This window comes from Calypte anna, chromosome 1, assembly GCF_003957555.1.
Source record: "Calypte anna isolate BGI_N300 chromosome 1, bCalAnn1_v1.p, whole genome shotgun sequence".
NCBI lineage: Eukaryota > Metazoa > Chordata > Aves > Apodiformes > Trochilidae > Calypte > Calypte anna.
In genome coordinates this window covers 111,615,450-111,634,837 of record NC_044244.1, presented here as the reverse complement: position 1 = coordinate 111,634,837, position 19,388 = coordinate 111,615,450, and the positions used below count along the sequence as shown (strand labels likewise).

The following is a 19,388-nucleotide window of genomic DNA, read 5'->3' as shown; positions in this document are numbered from 1 at the left end:
GATACCAATTACAAACCCAGTAAACCAAGACAAAAGGCTTCAAATACCTTTACAAGATCTCAGTGCCAAGACTATACTTCTGTGTGGTTTTGTTTAGTTTTTATGCTTAAATATCAGTCACAGTTAACCTTTCTGATCCTACTTATTTTTCCACTGGTAAAAAGGTCTTCTGTGAATCCTTTTTCTCAAGTTGTGCTGCATTACTAAATCTGAAAAACACGGGTTAACAAAAATAATTTGCTTCTTCTCACGACTTACCCAGTCAGATACTTAAGTACAGAATAATACTGGATCAACTACACAACAGCAATGACATTAAAATGCAGACTGGAGTTCTGTTTGAGAACAGGGAACATGCATTTAGATACAGCTGCTTAAAGGGGCTCACTAGTAAGAAATCATGGCACTCCTACATGCCAGTTCTTGTTGGTACATTTTTAATTACATCTACCTACTAATAACAAGAACTTTTGAATCAAGCTTTTCCAACAATATTCTGAGACTGGAATACTCTGTAAGCATTTATTTTCACTCCAAAAAGACTTAAGATTTTTTCCCATCTCCCCTTTAGTTTTATAAGTGTTCTGCTTATTCTGCTCTTTTAGGTAATTGCAAATGTTTTCCAGTCCCAGGCTTACAATGATTTTGCCGATGGCTTTGCTCCTGATGTATCACAGCACATTCTGAACATGGACCAGATGCATCCCTCTCTCCACAAAGATTACATACAAATTCATTGTACTAAGATGGAGTATTGACAGTGAGACTAAATATGCACTCAGACACAATGTGTAAACAGATACTACAAGACAATAAGGATTATTCAACAACTGCATGAAAATAATAACAAAAGAACAGCTTGTGAGGAAAGCTCTGAAAAAAATTAATTACTTTGTCTAGCAGGACTGTCTTTAGCCTACAGCCTCCTCTTCATCTGGGTAGACAGAGCTAATAATTTAAGTGCAAACCAGCTACATAAGGATGTGTTCTTTCATTAAAACACTTGTTTGATACATATGCGGAAGAACATCATATTAAAGTTCCAAGGACTTCCTCAAATCAAAGTTTCAAATAGGACTCATGAGAAGGAAGAAACACTGTTGAAGTTTCCTAGGAAAGTAAACTGCATTGTTCTAAAGATTACGTCAAGACAATCAACATTGCAAAGAAGCTACTCAAGTTTGAGATTTCCGATGCAAACATTCAACTTGACTCTTCAAATAAAAAACATTTAATGATGCTAGGAATAATATTTCTATAGCAGTGAGAAAGCTAGAAGCTGACTCAAAATGTCTAGTAAACATACAAGGTCTGGTAGTAGCGAAGACAAATTTTCACAAACTTGAACTGAGAAAAGTGCGAGGCAATGTGCGAGACTGAGCGTAACCTCAGCCGGACAGGGAGACTCCCTGGGAGGTTTAAATCTAGTAAGAGTGATGGTATAAAAATGCAATTCAAACTGGTTTGGCATCGTGGCACTCAGCCCTAAGAGACAGGAATGATTTAACACTAAACAGGATGCTGCTGTCCTGAGAAAAGGGAAAATAAAATACATGAAAGAACAGCATATTTCTGTTAATACAGAACTTTTTCCACACTTACAAAATATGGCTGTTTGCCTAGAAAAAAATGCCTTTAGAAAATTTTTATTAGACAGCTTGTCTAGCTGAGTTCTACTAATCTAAACTCTCTATTAACATAAATATAAGTTTAGTGCACCTACCTACAAATCTTGAAGACCAAATTACAAAGTTACAGTTCCAACATAAGAAGAGAAGTAACAAAAACTGCATTTGCAAAATGATACAAGCCATGGAGAAGCTGCCTTTTTTATTCTGCAGGCCCAGGCCTGTTCATACAGAGTCCTGAGTTCAGGATTGTGCCAACATAGCAAATACCTACTGTTACAATACAGACCAACTCACTGATTTGAAAGCTTTTTACCAAAGATGCATTCCTTTCAGAGAACTGTCGAATTTATCTCAAGTAGATAAAAACATTTGTTTACCAAATGTCTCTGGTATGCAATGCTGAAAGTAAGTTTCATTCCAAGCAAAGCTGTCTCTTCAGTTCTCCCTTATTAAAAATAAAGCCTAGGCACTAACAGAAGTATTTCAGGACACAAAGGTTTACCTGATAGAACTAATCTAAATCTTGCAAGGGGAAGTACTTATGCTCTGAGACACAACCTCACTTAACCTTCGCTCCTCCTTCATATAATGACAAACTAGCCTCCTACAGGTCTGTTTTTCCCTTACCTGCACCTGCTAGGTGGGGCGTTTAGCCCTGACAACTCTGAAATCAGAACCACAAAACAAAAGATAAATCATACTTGCTGAACAGCTTCTAAAACTGCAGCTTTCAATGTGTTTTTAAGCAAACCAACGCTGAGCCAACAGTTTATTTTCCTGGAAGACCAAGCTTCACATCCTTATAAATCACTGGCAATAATATAATGCTTAGAAGAGCCTTCCTTAGAGTAATTTTTGTTGAATGCATTTGTGTTTTTTTTAATACTTCAGTTTCTAAGTACGTCACTTCTCTAGAAAGAGAAAAAAAGGAAACTACAACATCTACAGCAAAACACATTCCCCATTAAGTACTAATGCTTTAGTTTAAAAATGGTAGCAAGTCACCCTTACCAAAGAGGTCACCTCAGAGCACTGCTGCTCAATTAGCCTTATTTTCTGAATTACACTGTCTCAGACCAAGCCACTCTAGTCTATACCAGTAAAGACACTACAGTCATGCTTCTTTGAAGCCTCAGAAATTACCCCTTTATGCAGAAGCAATGCATACAAATGATATGTAACGTTCAGTTCATATCTCATTTGTAAGTTTTCTGCATGATGATAAGTTCAGAACATTTTGGGACCATCAAGTACGCTCACTCCCTATATGAAAGTAATGTTATTTTCAATATCAGATAATTGGGCATGACTGAAATCTGATGAAATTTAATGTCTGGAATTTTGAAAGTTTCCTTGCCTAAAGAAGCTAGAGTCCTTTTCTGCATTTACCAACAAAAAAGCAAGCTTGAGTAAAATTGCATGACCTCAACAGACTGAAAGATATGTTATTTACTGAAAGGCTACAGGAATAGCAGGCACTGACATACACCACCACCCCTCACAGAGACTCTCAAGCTCTGAATACAGGATAAAGCCAGCAAATCTAAAAAGCAATCTGACACAGCCTGTGCAGCAGCGCAACACCAACAAGGAAGGCGATGATATCCTTCAGATGTTCCCCATATGTACATATTTCTGACTTTAAAGCTGAAGTGAAATGGATTTCTGAAGTCTGGAAGGAGGCGAGTACAGATGATTCAATACAGATAACACAGACTTCAGTTTATAAACTGCATTTAAAAAAAAAAAAAGTTCAAGAAAGAAAAATGTACATTTATGAAATAGTTTAAAGACAATATATTTGCATAGAGTTCCATAATTAAATAGTTATGAGATTGTAGTTGGATATTTATTTAAAATACTGATGTCAGCCTAAGACTCTAATTGTCAATAGATGCTTATTTGTAGTAAGACAACAGTTTCTATTCTACGTGCACAAAAAGCATTCCCAGTGCTTTACTGATAAAATGCAAGTACATTCTTGGTTATGTCATGGATATATTCTTGACTAAGAATTAGCAGCCACTGGTTACCTTTAGTTAAGCAAGCAAGCAAACAAACAAACCTCCCCCCCCAACAGGATTCTCTGCAGTGATCTCATTTCTCTCACTCACTTTACTTTTTATTCAGAGCATTACAGATGCCATTCATGTGCTTGCTCTAAGGGAACTCGGTGTGCAAGCCGCTATACCTCCAAGAGCCCAGAACCTCACGGTGTAGATCAGGACCAGCACGCACACATCCCAGCTGCCTGGCCCTGACACCAAAAAGAACCAATTCACCGCCGGAACCACACGATCCGGCTTTTTAAATAAACCGTCTCAGAGATTAAACGAAAGCACGGTAGCTGAGGATTAAATTATAATGTCAGGGGGAATCCATCAGTGGGAATCACTCCTTGCCACAGAGGGTATCTTGCTTCTCCTGACTTCTCTTACCCAGGGCAAAACTACACAGAACGCGCGGGCACGAAGCAAGGGGTCTAAGATTTACTGACATATTTGACTCTCTTCCCCTCCGCACCTGTAAGCGTGACATTCGGTTTTGTTATTTACCACAGCCCTAAAACACACAGAAACCCAAGTTTGTCCGCTGTCATTAAAAAGGCGGAAATCTCTCCAGAGGCAGAACCTGCCACCAGAGCCCCGAGCCGGCGCCGTTTCCCGCCGCCCCGAGCCGCGGGCAGCCCGGTTCCCCCACCGGACCTCCCCTCCCCGCTCAGCTCCGGCCGCTCGCCCCCTCCCCGCCGTCGCACCGCTCCACACAGCCCCTGGGCACCCAACACCACGGGCCCCAACACCACCGGACCCCGCCCCGGGCCGCCCTCCACCCGTACCGGGATGGGGAACCGAGAAGGGCTCCCCGCACCGCTCCGGAGAGCCGCTGCCGCCCCACCCCCCTCCCTCTACTCCTTCTCCTCCACCACCGGCAGCGACCGCTGAAGCCCCTCCGGGGGTGCGGTGGGCACTCACAGGTGACGATGGGCTTGTTCTCCATGGTGTAGATCACCGGGGGCTTCTCCCTGCCCTCCTCCTCGGCGGCCGCTGCCGCGGCGGGGTCCATGAGCGGGTGGGGTCCTCAGCCCCGGCTCCGCCGCCCGTTCGGCGCCATGGAAACGCTGCTGCGGGCGCCGGCCCCCCCCGCCCCCCCCCCCTCAGCTCGGGGGCTGGGACGGACCCGACCGGACCTCTCCGCCTCGGGCCTGCTGGCGGCGGTGCCCCCCCCCCCCGCCTCCCCCCACCCCCTTCCCCGTGTCCCCGCAGCGCCGCTCCGGAGGGGAAGGCGGGCGAGCTCATCCGCTTCCTGGATCACCGGCCCAGCATTACCGCTTCCGGGGAGCGCTGCCGCCCTGCTGCGGAGGGGCGAAGCCGCCGGGGCCCGGTACGGCCGCAGCGGAATTAACCCGGAAAACGGGTGAAATAAAGGGGAAGCGAGGGACCGGGGGGGGGGGGCGGCGCCGGGGAAGGGAGGATGGGGGTGCAGCCCTTTCGCTTCGGGTGGGTGAGGGGATGGGGGGCGGCCGGCCGGCCGGGTTCCCCTTCCGTGCCGCTGGTCCGCGTTTGGGGTTGCCCTTGGCGGGCGGTGTCGTTATGGGCGGCCCGGGGTGCGGGTCACCTGTCCCTCCCCGGCCTGCCCGGGGTGCGGGTCACCTGTCCCTGCCCGGCCTGCCCGGGGTGCGGGTCACCTGTCCCTGCCCGGCCTGCCCGGGGTGCGGGTCACCTGTCCCTCCCCGGCCTGCCCGGGGTGCGGGTCACCTGTCCCTCCCCAGCCTGCCCGCCCCTGCGTCCGGGGCGGCCCGACGGTGTCTGTGCCTTCCCGCCTGGCGGGAACCCCAGGGCGCAAGGAGGGTGGGTACCGGGTGTCCTGAGGCGACTGTGGGAAGGAACCCCTCGGTCTGCCCGAGTTCGCCGGTTCCCCGTCGGGAACGACGTTAGTTTGTATTTAAAGCTCTGGTTCCAGGGCTTCTGTAAAGGCTTTGGGGGACTTCGTGAGCGAGGGCCCAAGGCCTGTAAGTTCTTGGTGGCGGTTGCTCTGGGCCTAGAAGCAGCATGGGAGGAGCTGACAAATGCCTTGGTAGTTTTTACAGGGATTTAAGCCTGTGCTCACCACCTTGGAGTAATCCTCTGCGGTAGCATGGAGGGTTACCAGCTCATTTTTTTTTTCTGCCAAAGCAGGGAAAATAAATGGAATGTATTAAAAGTACCACACGCTTCCTGCTTCAGAGCCTGAGGCCTTCCCGTATCTGTTGGAGCCTATGGCTCAGCTAGTTCAATGGGAACAAGTGCATCATAGATCCTCTTTTCCCCTGATCTCAAATCATAGAATCATAGAATTGGCTGGGTTGGAAGGGACCTCAGAGATCATCAAGTCCAACCCTTGATCCACTACCTCTGCAGTTACCAGACCATGGCACTGAGTGCCACATCCAGTCTCTTTTTAAATATCTCCAGGGAAGGAGAATCCACTACTTCCCTGGGCAGCCCATTCCAATGCCGGATCACTCTCTCTGTAAAGAAATTCTTTCTAATATCCAACCTAAACCTCCCCCGGCACAACTTAAGACTGTGTCATCTTGTCTTGCTAAATACTTTAATCAGTTTTGTTGCAGGCCATCTTGGTGATGTGCTTTACAGATCAGAGTGAATCAGGCAACAGATGGCTGGCCTTATCAGTCAGGAGTTGTGCTCTTGGAGCATCTGCAGGTGAGTGACTGGAGGTGAACGAGATTTAAGTGCAAAGCTGGCTCATGCAAAGGAGGAACACTCATAAGTACATTTCTGTTTCAGACCGATGCATAGCAATTAGAGTCCTATCAGTGAATATTGCCCTTTAAAATTTAAGGTTTTTAAGCTGTAGGGTTTTTTAAATGCAAAGATATAATATGCTATTGCAATTATGGGTCTAATTAGTGGTATGAGACTTCAGTACACATAAAATTTGCCCTTGTTTTACAACAGGCAGAGATTCTGTTCCTTTGGTTTTAATAAATCTACTGTTCACATCTACAGTATCTTCAGAATCAAGAATCCTAAACTTAGAGGATTTAGACTTAGTGTCTCAAGCACAATTAAGATCGAGAAGAATGTAATGAAAGTAGTCTGCTGTAAGAGGTAAAAAAAACTATTGCCTCTGCATACATGTGTAAAACCAAATGAAATCTAAGGTAGAACTATAAATAATCTGTCTGTTAATCATAACTGCTTATTGCACAGTGACATCATGCTGAGGTGAAGTGGGTATTGTTCAAGTACTTGCAGAAGTCATTTTGTTCATTTCCTTTTAGAAAAACCTTAACCCTGTTTCTTAGGCTTATAATGTTGTTTCAAAATTAATTACAGCATCCTTGTACCACATTTCATCCCATACTGCAGATTAATATTCCCACTTGTATGTCATTTGTGTTATTTTCCAATTCTATGAGTATTTTTATCAGCATTTACACAGAACTTGTCACACTGATTGTAACAAGGCATGTTTCTTTGGCACAGTCAAATACAAAATTCTTTACAAGGCCAAAACAAGGGTTGGACTCGATGATCTCTGAGGTCCCTTCCAACCCAGCCAGTTCTATGATTCTGTGAAAACTGTAAGAATCTTACATACACAATGAAGTGTGTTATCTGATTTTAAGGTCTATGTGAGCACCTGGACACTAACATTCTTTCGTTACTTTTTTTTTTTTTTAGTGCTTTGAGAGGATGTATCATGGCACAATTTTATTTTTAAAATGATAGCACTTCTGCATCATTTTACAGTATAAGTATGTGGCAAATATGTGATTTACTGGAATAGAAAAATACTGCTATACACTTGTGCCAAAAGTGATAAATTCCTTCTAGTAAGCTCCAAAGTAACTCATTTCATCAATCTGGCAAATGCTCCGTCCTGTACAGTCCTAAACAATGCAAGTAGGAAGAGAGGCAAACCCAAGTCAAATAAGCAGGAATCCCTTCCAACAATCTCCCCGTACTGTATAATGCTTGTCCCCTTTTCTCAGAGATTAGAGCTGAGGTTCATTTGGATTAAAGTTCTAATCACAGAATTTAATATATATTGAATATCCTCTCTCTGGTTTTTATCATTGCAGTATAGCTGTTTCGATAAAACAAGAAAACTGTACCTGTCCTAGCCTTGCTCATGGTTTTTGATAGCAAGCAAACCAAAAACATCTGACAGACAGACATATCAATTTAGGCAAGATCTAGAAGACTAAGGAGAAAAACTTTTCACTGTTTTCTCAGGTGTTTAATTGAGAAGTTGACTGGGAAGTGAAGTTGACTGGTCTCTGATGGAAAAGGTAGAGTTTTTATAGCAAACTGTACAGAGAGAAAAAAATAAAACATTTGAAAATTGGGACTTTGACAATGTTGTGCTTTTAACCATGCATTTTGAAATGAATGGATGAACTGTTTCTTTTTGGGAAAACGCAAGAAAGGTAAAAAGGGATCATTTGAATTACAGTTAGAATTTTCCTCTTTCCTTTACACTTTCCAATGTCTAAAATACTCTGTCTCTGCTGGAAATCATACATATCTGAAGTGAACATTAATGTTTCCACAAACCCAGTCATATTATAGACACCAGAGCACTATGGTGCTTTTCACCAGTTTTTTTTTTTTACACAGTTTTCCTATTTTTCATCCATAACCACTTGGCAAGATAAACTTGCATTCATGCATACAAACCACTCTGTGGCAAAGCAGTTAGCAGGTTCTTGTGATCATTTCAGCTTGTTGGGTGTCAGGTGACTGAAACTTTTCATTAGTTACATCAGCAGAGCAGGATGATGCTGCACTTTAAATGATGAATCAGTGAGAGAGCAGGAGCTGATCTTGAGGTTATTTATAGCCAGTGGGAGCCTGTGCAATTCCCCTAAGTATCAGCATTGCCACTGCTATTACATCAATAGCTTCAGTACCCAAGTGAGGCACCACTGGGATGGATCTTGACTTTGAGGTGCAGTATAAAGGAGCAGGTCAGGAGTCGTTTTGTGTGGCTGAATGAAAAGGCTGCGTATATTCTAGTGGACCAAAACTCATTTCCAAGTCTGTGCACATCTCAGCTTCCTCTGAACTTCAGGTTGGTGTGGACAGAAGTGTGTGCACCACCTCTTCCCTTCATCCCTACTCCACAGTCTGGCTTCTGTACACAAGCAGGGGAGGTGTGATGGCTGAATGGGGCTGCACATGCTGCTGACTCCCTTTGGGGGATGTTTATGGGAACAGGACTCTGGGTGCATGAGAACACACTAGCAGGAAAAACAGCTTTGGAAAAAAAAAAAAAAGGACTGTCCCAAAAGAAGTTGCAGAAACTCACTGCTTTTGAAAATGCAGACTCTGCTCTTCGTGCTAACTTTGTTTAACTGTACTTTATTAGGTGCTTCAGTAGCAATACCTGGTGTTTATTCTTCTGGCTTCCACTTTGTATATGCACTCTGCTCTTGCAGTCAGGTGGCTTTCCTCCCATTCCCCTGCTCTGCAGCAAGTGTTATAAAATGGCATAGGGAATTTAAAGTTTTCTCCAACAAAATGTTGCACAGTGGCAGCTGTCAATGTTTGGCTGTAATGTTTCTTCTTGGTGACTTCAAAATTTAAACAGCCCGTAGTCACTGCAATCAGGCAGTGCCATCAGTGTAACATGAATCATGTTACATGGATCCTTTTGAGATAGGCTAAGTTTCATGGGCAGTTTCAGTGGCATTTGGGAACTCTCCCCTCCTGGAAGAGGAATGAAGTCTGACTTGAAAGGTGAGGATTGTTTCAGAAACAAGAAAAGGGTTTCAGATGTGCCAAATGTGTATATGTGTTGGAGAATGTAAACAAAGATCTCTCATTGTCCCTTTCTATCATATTTCCTATGTGTTGAAGCACAAACCCACATGGCACAGGTGTTAGGCAAACAGAGGAAGCCAACATCTCCCACACATTGTTCTGCTCCTGAATTTTAATTCCCTTCTTTTTCTTCCAGCTCTACTTCTGTCCCTACTTTGTTTAAATTATATTCTCTCCAAGGCAGGACAAGGTATTTCATTATCTCTGTAATATACTTAAGTACTTCAACTTGACCAAAATAAAATATAGCTATAATACAAAGTACAGTGTCAGAGTGATTAGTGACTGTGAGAGAAGTAGCAGTAATTTTGTGAGGAACTGGAGCCTCTGTCTTAAGTCTCCCAAAGGGCTAGATGATTAGAAGATAAATTAAACCCTGGCTCATTGTTACAACCTAAAATATGTCAGTCTTTGGGTCCCTACTGGAATTACCCTTGTTGAAATTCTTTCAGATATTTAAGGGGCAGGAAATTAAATTGTTAAATTGCATCCCTAATTGCCTTATGTTTGGATGGAAATGTCATTACAGGGGGAAATTCACATTCAAAAGTCTTCTGGTGAGTTTGATGATGATCTCAACTGCCCTGTTTCGGGAAGGCAGAGAGAGAACAGAATACCAAGAGAAGGAGAATGGCATTGAGGAAAGGAAGTGATCGCCAGCAGGCATATGAGTTATAGGAGGAAAATAAAATAGGTAGGTCAGGTTTCAGGCTGAAGACAAAAATGGCAGTGTCCAGAGTGTAATTTGGGTCTCTAGCTTTGTCTGATAGCCTGATAAATAGCCTTTAAGATTAAGTGGAGGCCCAGGAGTATGGTCGATGCTAGGATTTCAGGATTTGCTAGCAGTAAGTCATGAATATAAAATTCCTTTTTCATTCTGATCATTCTTGGTACCTTCAAATACAAATTTTTCAAGAAAAAGCCTATCCTTATTGTCTGCATCTAACTGCACACTTAGATGTCTGCTTCACATGGGGGCTGACCACAGCCAGCAGCCACTCACCTGCTTGCTCATCCCCAGCAGGACAAGGGAAGAAAAAATGAAGACTAAAAGTGAGAAAACACATCGGTTGACATCAAGACAGTTCAATAGCTGAAGAGCTAAAAATTAAGCAAAAGCAATCACTGCCACCTCCCACAAGGAGAGCAAGGCCCAGCACAGTCTGAACAGCAGCAGATAATCTCTGTTATGCTTCCTCTGCCCCAGGTTTTACTGATGGGTGTGATGTTTTATATGGGGTCAGCTGCCCTAGCTGTGTCTCCTCCCATATCTTGCCCACCTCAACCTACTCGATGGAGAGGAGTGGGAAAATGATAAAGCTTTGAAGCTGAGCAAGCTCTGTCCAGCAACAGCTAAAACTTCAGTGTGTTTGCAACACTGTTGTAGCCACAACCTCATACCACAGTGCTACGTGAGCTTCTAAGAAGGAAGTTAGCTCCATCCCAGCCAGCCCCAGTGCAATACCTAAATCAAACAGATCATCATTATCCAACTTTCACTTTCCTGGAGGGTCTTCAAGGTGTCTTCCTAGAGCTTTTCAGCAGGGGCACAGAAATTAGTACCAGTTAAACTGTGTCCAACTTTTCTTGTTACAACAACCAGTCATTGGTTGGTTTTCCTTAGATGGCGTGGTATAGGATTATGCCAGAGATGTTCATGAAACCATACCCTGACTTTGAAATATTATCACCACTATTTAAAACAGAGCCCAGAGCCTGTAGGCAGATGAACAGTTCTGGGGTTTCCTTTAAGATGTGGAAGGTAACTTACACATCTGGTATTTCACCAAAAGTTCAAATTTGGTCTGACCTGAAACTGGTTACAGAAGACAAACTGCATAGGCAGAATGAATATTTAAATGTCATAATTTATCACTGGATGGTCTCAAGGTTTGTAAAAAAATATATTCAGAAGGAATTTCTATAGAAATCCTCTTTCAAGATGAGTATCAACTTCTACCTATGGAAAAGTCTGAAAGATTTTTCTCCAGTAAGGTTAAAAGACAAATCCTTGCTTGTAGGGATTTCTCATCTTTTCCTTTGATAGTTTTGGTAATCAGTATTTTGGGAGAAATGGGTACTGAAGTTCATGGGCCTCCAGCATGATGTCCTGTAGCTGTTCTTCTCATTCAGTAGTGTTTGGGATTAAAAAAATCTACTTAATAACTAAGTTTTATAGGAACACTGAAGGAAACATCCCAAAAGAAGAATTACTTGAGGAGTCAGGTATAGAAGCAGCTGTATAGTGTTATCTTTTCATTTCAGTTTGTGGACAGCAGTCACAAAACTGGCACCAAACTGCATCATTCACCACCAGCTTGTGGCCCCTCAGTGAGCATCCCCCTGGCACACAGACACCAGCCTGTCTGCAGACAGTATTTTTAGATGTATTTTCAGATTGTTCCTGCTCATCAAACCACTGTAAAAATGCACCACAATAGTAAATCCTCTACACTTCCAAGTGCTTTTTGAGATTTTAAGGTGATGCTAACATTGAAAACAGAACTTATTGATGAATGCATTCGATACCATCTAAGCAATGGGTTTTCACCCTTCTGTACTGCAAGAGAAAAAAAATGGTGGATTCAACCTACAATGAGTGAATTTGTGTATGAGAAAAAAAAGTAAAAATGCTGGAGAAAGACTTTTTGTCATCTCTATGGCTTGGCTTAAAAAAAAACAAACAAACAAAAAACCCACCACTTTTGTGCGCAGGCAGTTCCCTATTTTTTTCCAATTAATTAATTTCATGAATTTACAGCCACCTGCAGAAACACAGAAAAATATTGCTAAGATTTTGAATTTGGGAAAATTCATAATAATATTCCATTATAATATTGTAAAAATTCTTTTTTCAAAATGAACACTTTAAAAGCTTTTAAATTAGTATGTCAGCTACAAGCCTTTAGCTATACCCAGTGATCAAAATTTTGGCTTTTCATTCCATATCATTGGGAAAGAATCATAGACTGAAATTTATTTAGCAGCAAGAAGAGCAGTATGGGGAATCCATTTCTATACCAGTTGTATTCAAAAGCATTTTCATTCCATCCACAGATCTCTGTGTTTCTGCAGCAGAAAATTCAGTGTTGTGTGAACTGCTTCCTGTCCCTGGAATTAGGAAAATATGAGGAATTCAGAGAAAATGATAGTAACTTTGCTGAAAAGCTGCGTGTGTCCGTGTTCTGAAACCCCAAACTGGCCATCAAGACAAAACAGAGACACAGAGGAACAAGGCTGAAAAGCAGGATCCAAGACCTTCAAGAAGGGTCCAGACGAGCTAACAGCCTGAGGAGGTGGAGACAAAAGGGAAATTGTGTAAGGAAGGAATCTACAGGAAAAACTGGCAAGCAAGCCAGGGCAGGGCAGCTGGAGCAAGGAGAGGGAGATGCTCCCTTCCTAGAATGGAAGGGAAGATCAGTACCACACTTTCTTTGACATGATCTTCATAACCTTTTCAACATCAGTCTTCATCTTCTGGGACTGAAAGAAGCCTCCTTTCCTGGCAGTGTCTCTCTTTCTAGAAAGTAGATGAAACTCCAAGCTTATCCTGAAGACCAGAGGAGTTAAACCTAGTCATGTTTTCAGCAGGGCCATCACTATACTTGCCCTCCTTGGCTAGCAGGTCATTTATGTCCATTTCTGAAGTCACTCAAACCTAGAAACTAACTAGAAGTGCAGTGGTCATGAAGCCTTTTACAGCTCTACCAAAACCTAAAAACTTTCCAATGTGCACACTTCCAGCAGCTGGAGGTCCAGCATATGTTCATAATTCATTTTCAATTTATGCACTATTAGATGCTTAGTCATTTCTAGAAGTCACTTTAGAAGACAAAGGAAACATCAATAAAATAAACCTTTACAAACTAAACATGGGTTTTGCACAAACACATTAAAGCAGAGTAGTTGTGGGTTATTACTTTTCCATTTTTCTCCTGCCTAGGACAAGCTTCTGAGAAGTACAAGTCAAGTTGGTAAGAGACAGACCATAAAGTTTCTAATTTGTTTTTATAGGCAGTATGGGTCTCTGTCCATCACACCAACGTGGGGAAGAGCTCACATGTCCAAGGCATAATTAAAAAATAATGGAAAGAGAGGATGAAGGAATCCTAAAGTGATTTACACCATTATTTAAATACTCTTCTCTGAATTCATCAAGGGAAAGCTTCTTTTGAAATGAGCATGCCAAAAGCTAATAGTTATTAAATTAAAATACAGTATTAATTAGAAATTAGATTCCCTTGCAAGTTCACCTTAGGTACATCCTCCCTGGGTGGCAAATGGAGGTACTACATGAATAATGAAGTCTGAAGAGGAGGCACAGAAAGCCATCGTGATAAGCCTAGAAGTAGATATTGAATTTTCCACTTCAGTATCCTTATTTTTCCTTTCCCTGCAGTGGATCAGTAGAATTGCATTCTGCATTGACGTGACTGATAAAACCAAACTCATCATCTTGAGTCTGGCTGGAGAAAGGAGAGCTTTTACACGTGCATTGGAACGTACTCATGAAGACATCAGAGGACTTCGTGGGCAGGAGAAGGAATGGAGTGTTGGTTCTTAGTAGCTAAAGCATTCACAGGAGAGAGCCTCATTAAGAGGAGACTTTTTACAACACCATCAAATAGTAAGGTCCTCTGAAAGCATTAGCCTTCCCTTTTGAAAAAAAGAGCCTGATAGCCTAATTAGTATGATAACAGTATCCCCTGCAAGAGGTTAAACTGAGAGTTGCCACCTCTTCATTTCTGGGCATATACAATTTCATACAGAAGGGATAAGCAAGCAGAGACACAACAGAACCACGGGGTCTGAGATCACCAAGGCATGAGGCAGCACAAACTTTTTGTGCCACAGGTTTCTCTTTCAGTGTTTGCTCCTGTTAGACATTGGTGCTACTTAATAAAGCTACTGAGACAGATATTAAAGAAAAGGTATCATGGGAGTGTGAGAAAGGACAATGAGATTCCTCATTGATTCTTATTTTGACCACTGCTGCCCCCACCCACCCAATAAGGCAGCAAGTATTTCTAGTGGATGATGCTACTTACATCCAGAGATCTTTCTCAGCACTGCAAATGAGTGTTCACTACATTTAACACCCCAAGTTAAGTCTTTTTCAGCTCTGTCTGAAGACAGAAAGGACCCTGTACCTTGCCCTAAGCACTAAACTGAAGCTAAGTAAGACTAAGATTGAAAAACCCCTGCCAGATGAATTACTGGTAAATGAGAAAAGGTTTTGCAAGTGGAAGAACATAATTCTGCTATTTCATTTTTTAAAAGGTACTATTCAAGGTTACAATGTTTTGTCATACAGCTTCATGTAGTGTAACAAGGCAACCAGGTGCCACTAATTGCCAGGGAGTGGGCAGGAGCTTGTGTTAAGCCCACCTGTGCCTGATTAGGGCAGGCCCCCACTGCGCATGAGCAGGACCGGGGGCCAATAAAAGGTGAGGCCTGAAGCACAGGCTCAGCTCAGTCCTGAGGCCAGTTGCTCTTGGAGCACTGTATTACCTTCATTGTGCCACTAACGCTCATCACCCTTGGGGTGAGGCTTGAGTGGTGCAGCTGGCTAAGACCCAGTACTGCAATGCCGAGGCCCCGGGTTTGAGACTCCTCAGAGCCTCACCCTGAGGGCGATGAGCGCTAGTGGCACAATGAAGGTAATACAGTGCTCCAAGAGCGACTGACCTCTCTGCAGACGTGCTCAGGACTGAGCTGAGCTTGTGTCTCAGGCCCCACCTTTTATTGGCCCCCTGGTCCTGCTCATGCGCAGTGGGGGCCCACCCTAATTGGGCACAGGTGGGCTTGACACAAGCTCATGCTCACCCCCTGGCAATTAGTGGCACCTGGTTGCCTCGTTACACTACAGCTTCATCAGGATAAAATATTGTTTTCCCCCAGGCTGCACACCACATAACTCTTCCTTGGAAAGGCCAACTTACCCTTCTCATGGGTGGGTTAGCAAATCTCTCCTTGCCTAGGGGATGGTCTGAGAGGAAAACCTGGGTGTACTTAGGGTTTGGTTAGGGTGCCACATCTGAATCTGTGCTGACATCTCTGAGAAGACCAAGGGAATTAAACACCCAACTCCCATCAGACTGAAAAGGAAATCATGTGCCTAATCCTATTAGTGCCTGTGAAGTTCCCAGGCCTAATATTAGCTCCAGAAGTTGCTCCACTGAGAGGTCCCCCTGAGAATATGAAAACCATCGTATTCCTTCAGTGCAATTTGTTCTCCCTAACCACCTTATCACGTTGGAGTTAACAGCAATAATTTATGTTCCATTATGTGCAGTACTTCATTTAGACAGGCCAGCTGCCTTCTTGTGTGGTTGCCAGCAAGACAGGGCAGAGTCTCAGGAAATAAGAAGTTTGCAGGTTGCCCATCTTGCTGCGGGGTTCTGGGCTGGGGCTGATGGTGGGAATGGTTTGTTCTCATTTGACAGGGAACTAACCCCAGTCTGACCAAGTTCCCCTCCCCCAAAATACCAGGCTGCCACTCCACAGCACGTAGTTTTCTATCTCAGAGCTACAGGATATTCAAAAGCCCTTTCACTGAAGCATTTTTTAGTGGCTGGAGAAGGTATTTTCCATCATTAAGTGAGCCATCAACATTCAATTCATCAGATAGAATCGCAGAACCATAGAATGGTAGAGGTTGGAAGAGACCTCTAGGGATCATTGAGTCCAGTCTCCCTGTCAAACCATCACAGGTAAAAAATACTGGCTTTGCCAGGCAAACTCTATGGTGGTCAGTTAGGGAGCCTTACTCTGAAGCTACTTGCTGCCAGAGACAGCAAGCAGTGTTTCCCCACCCTTCCATAATGCAGAAGAGATGTAGAATAGCCACAAAAAACTTTTGTACTGAACACTTTAAAATTACTTAAAAAGGAGAAAAAAAAAGATAATATAGACTTTTGAAATGCCAGAGATTTGGCATAAATCTTTGTAAGTGATGGGAATTCCACAATTATGTGTTGGGTGTAACATGGGAGGAAGGAAGCAGCAAAACAGAGAAAAAGACCTAAAAAATAGGGAGATCTCTGTCCAACCATTCAGCAGCAACTGCATTGTTCCTCATGCCTCATTTTTGTACAATTACCTAACATAACACCTTACAGAAAGCCTACCTGTGCTTAAACCCAATTGGCCTCATTCACTTTAGCACAACTCTTGAAGAAGTTGTGAAAAGAAAGGAATAACCACAGTGGGAAGGATGTTCCTCCAGGAAGCCCAAGGAGAGCAGCTTGGCCCTGTGACCCAGCAAACCCCAGTTCTGCAACCTGCAAACCTGCTTTGCTCTACAGGGGTAAAGCACAGAAGAGGGTGGCAATGATATCTGCAGTCCTACATCCATTCCTGCCTACATTGCTGTATCAGCTGCCTGGGGCTGCTTCCTGGCTGCTAATCCCTACAGAGAGACTCATAGTCAGTCACCACAATGGTCTGAAGAGGATTTAGCTGAAATAAGCTCATGATCTTAAATTTCACCAAGGAAATGGTGATGCTTGGTGGCTAAACAAGCTGCGGGGTCCATATCCTGGTCCCGGAGTCCTGTGTGTCTGGGCTGTGAAGTGGAAAGCTTTGGCCAGGCAGAGTAAGGCACAGCTTTGTCCTTATTTCTGGAAGCCACCACGAAAGGGCTCACACTCCCACGGTGTGAAACAGGGGAAACATGAATGCCAGAGGAGAGCCTGAACCACTGCCCTGAGAGCTTTCTCTCCTTAGACTGGAAGAAGCAACCTGTAACAGCACACCAGTTTATCTCCATGGGAGAGGTCTACAATTACAAGATACAGATTCCAGCCCTAATCTTGGCCATGTAACTTTGTTACAGTTGAATTAAAAGATGGGAAAAAAGGAAAATGTAACACCTATGACAAGGTGCTTTGGCTAATGGGAAGCATAAAGGACGTAGCATTTTCCTGGAAATAGTTGTAGAGTTTGTAGTTCCATTACAGCTAAGGTGGGAGGAGAGTCATACGTGTTCTTAAACCCTGCCTAGTTTCTCTCTTCTGAATTTCCTCATAAATGGAGCAACCACTAGCACATAGCTCCTGGTATCATCATTGAACACTAAAAGAGATGTCACAGGACAACTAGGCCACTGCTGAATTCAGCTTTTGCAAACGTTCCCCTACATCAGCAAGATGAGAGACAAAAGCAGTTCACATCACAACTCACAGCAAAGAAACAAAACCCAACCTGTCAGCAGAGTCAACTGTGCTGTTTACCACATTCTTCACAATCACTCCCTGCCCATTACATCTTGTCAGCTGTGTGCCAGTGACTGTGCAGGGGCATTTACCACTGATAATGCAAGGTGGCATCTGCTTTTGGCGGTCTGATTTCCAGCTAACGCCTCGGGAAGCAACACAGTTCGCCCTTCTGGCAGCAAGCAGGAATGCCTGCTCCAGCCATGGCACCTCAGGTGGCACAGCTCCAGCCCCAGCAGGCTCCCCACAGCAAGAACACAGTGGTGTTGGTATTACAGTGGATCAATCAATCAATCAACCTATCATACACACATACAATATATTGATAACACACCATGTATCATATGCTATACTGATATCATATGCTCCATTACTGTGGCTTGCCAATAAACCCCCTAGAAGAGAAGAAAGCCCAGTGGAGATGGGCAAGGGTAATGCCCTGGTGAAGCTCAAGAAATAACACAGGGTGTGATCAGCAGAGAGGGAATGAATACATATCTCAGCCTCACACAAAATATAAAAACTAACCACCAAAAGAATTTCACAGGCAGCAACAGTCTTGAGCTGGTTTTGACTCATCTACTCCTTACCAGCAACTGGAGATGCCCAGCATAATGATGGTGACTGTACCACAAACCTGGGTAACACTTCTCAAACTCACATTGGCCTCGTGCTCTGTGTACTGCAATTGCTGCATTTGGCTGTGTAACTTAGGTCTGTATTGCATTGTGCTTTCAGTATAATCTGTATCATGCTACTAAATCAGAAATCCCATCCAACAATGACCTTCAAATAGTTAAAGTTGGTATTAAACACTACATGTTCCATATGCAGGCTATCCATAAGAATCCAGTCAGAAGGGTCCATCCAGTCTGACATATCTAAGCTCATGGATGTGAATCCACAGCAAAATCCAGAAGAGTATTTGATGAACCCACATCACAGTTATCAACTTCATGCAAGTATAACAGATTTTTATGGGTAGATCTAAAGTTTTGTTACATGGATACACTCAGTCTACTGAACTTCTCAGGGACAGATTACAGTTTTAGAAGTATGTAGAAAACACATTCAACTATTCCTTTCCCCAGGATAAGTGGGGTGAGGAGTGTAGCACACCCAAATCAGGAACTTATTCCCAAAGCAGCAGCTGATTGTGTCTAGTGCTGAGGACACAGCGCTGCCTTTATGAAATTCCAGGCTGTTTTCCCAAGTATAATAATGCCTTATTTGAAGAAAAAGGGTGGACTAAGTGAGGAGGAACCTAGAAGAGTTACACCTATAAAGTGCCACCAGTCTCTACCATGTTGCAACTTTAATGAGAAGATGTGGAAGAAGCTTCCAGAACCTCAAAGTCCTCAAAATCCACACTAAAATCCTTTTAGTGTGGATTGTTTAACACAGAAGCAAAGCACCAAGCAACCTCCCCTGTGCCTTCATTCAAGCAGCAAACCTTCTGCTCTTCTGCTCTTTCTCTTCTGCTTCTTCTGCTCTTTCCACAGCTCCCTTACCTAGAGCTGTCTGCCAAACACTGGGGTGACACAGTTGCTGCCCCAGCAATCTCCCCTTCTCTGAGCACTCCACTGCCCAACTCCTCCTGCTTCTCCAATGTGTGGTTGTGACCCCTGGCACTGGCTGGGTCCAGAGGAGAAATCAGTGCAGGGAAGAGGAGATGCGGAAGGGCAGATGGTTTGGCAAGGAGGGAACCT

At 43.5% G+C, this 19,388-nt stretch overlaps 1 protein-coding gene and 1 long non-coding RNA gene across 2 annotated transcripts in view; one reads left to right on the top strand and one right to left on the bottom strand.

Annotated features, from left to right (window-relative positions):
• The window catches only part of TRAPPC10 (trafficking protein particle complex 10), a 42,476-nt gene extending 37,595 nt beyond the window's left edge, over window positions 1–4,881 (bottom strand). The window contains exon 1 of the mRNA XM_030456185.1: window positions 4,604–4,881. Within this exon, the coding sequence (XP_030312045.1) occupies window positions 4,604–4,694 (91 nt within the window). The 5' untranslated portion in view covers window positions 4,695–4,881. The remainder of the gene's footprint in view (window positions 1–4,603) is intronic.
• A 1,298-nt stretch (window positions 4,882–6,179) lies between these two features.
• On the top strand, window positions 6,180–7,986 carry LOC115598963. The gene is made up of 2 exons (XR_003988046.1): window positions 6,180–6,334; window positions 7,874–7,986. It is a non-coding gene; the product is annotated as an uncharacterized LOC115598963 (long non-coding RNA).
• The last annotated feature ends 11,402 nt before the right edge of the window (window positions 7,987–19,388 follow it).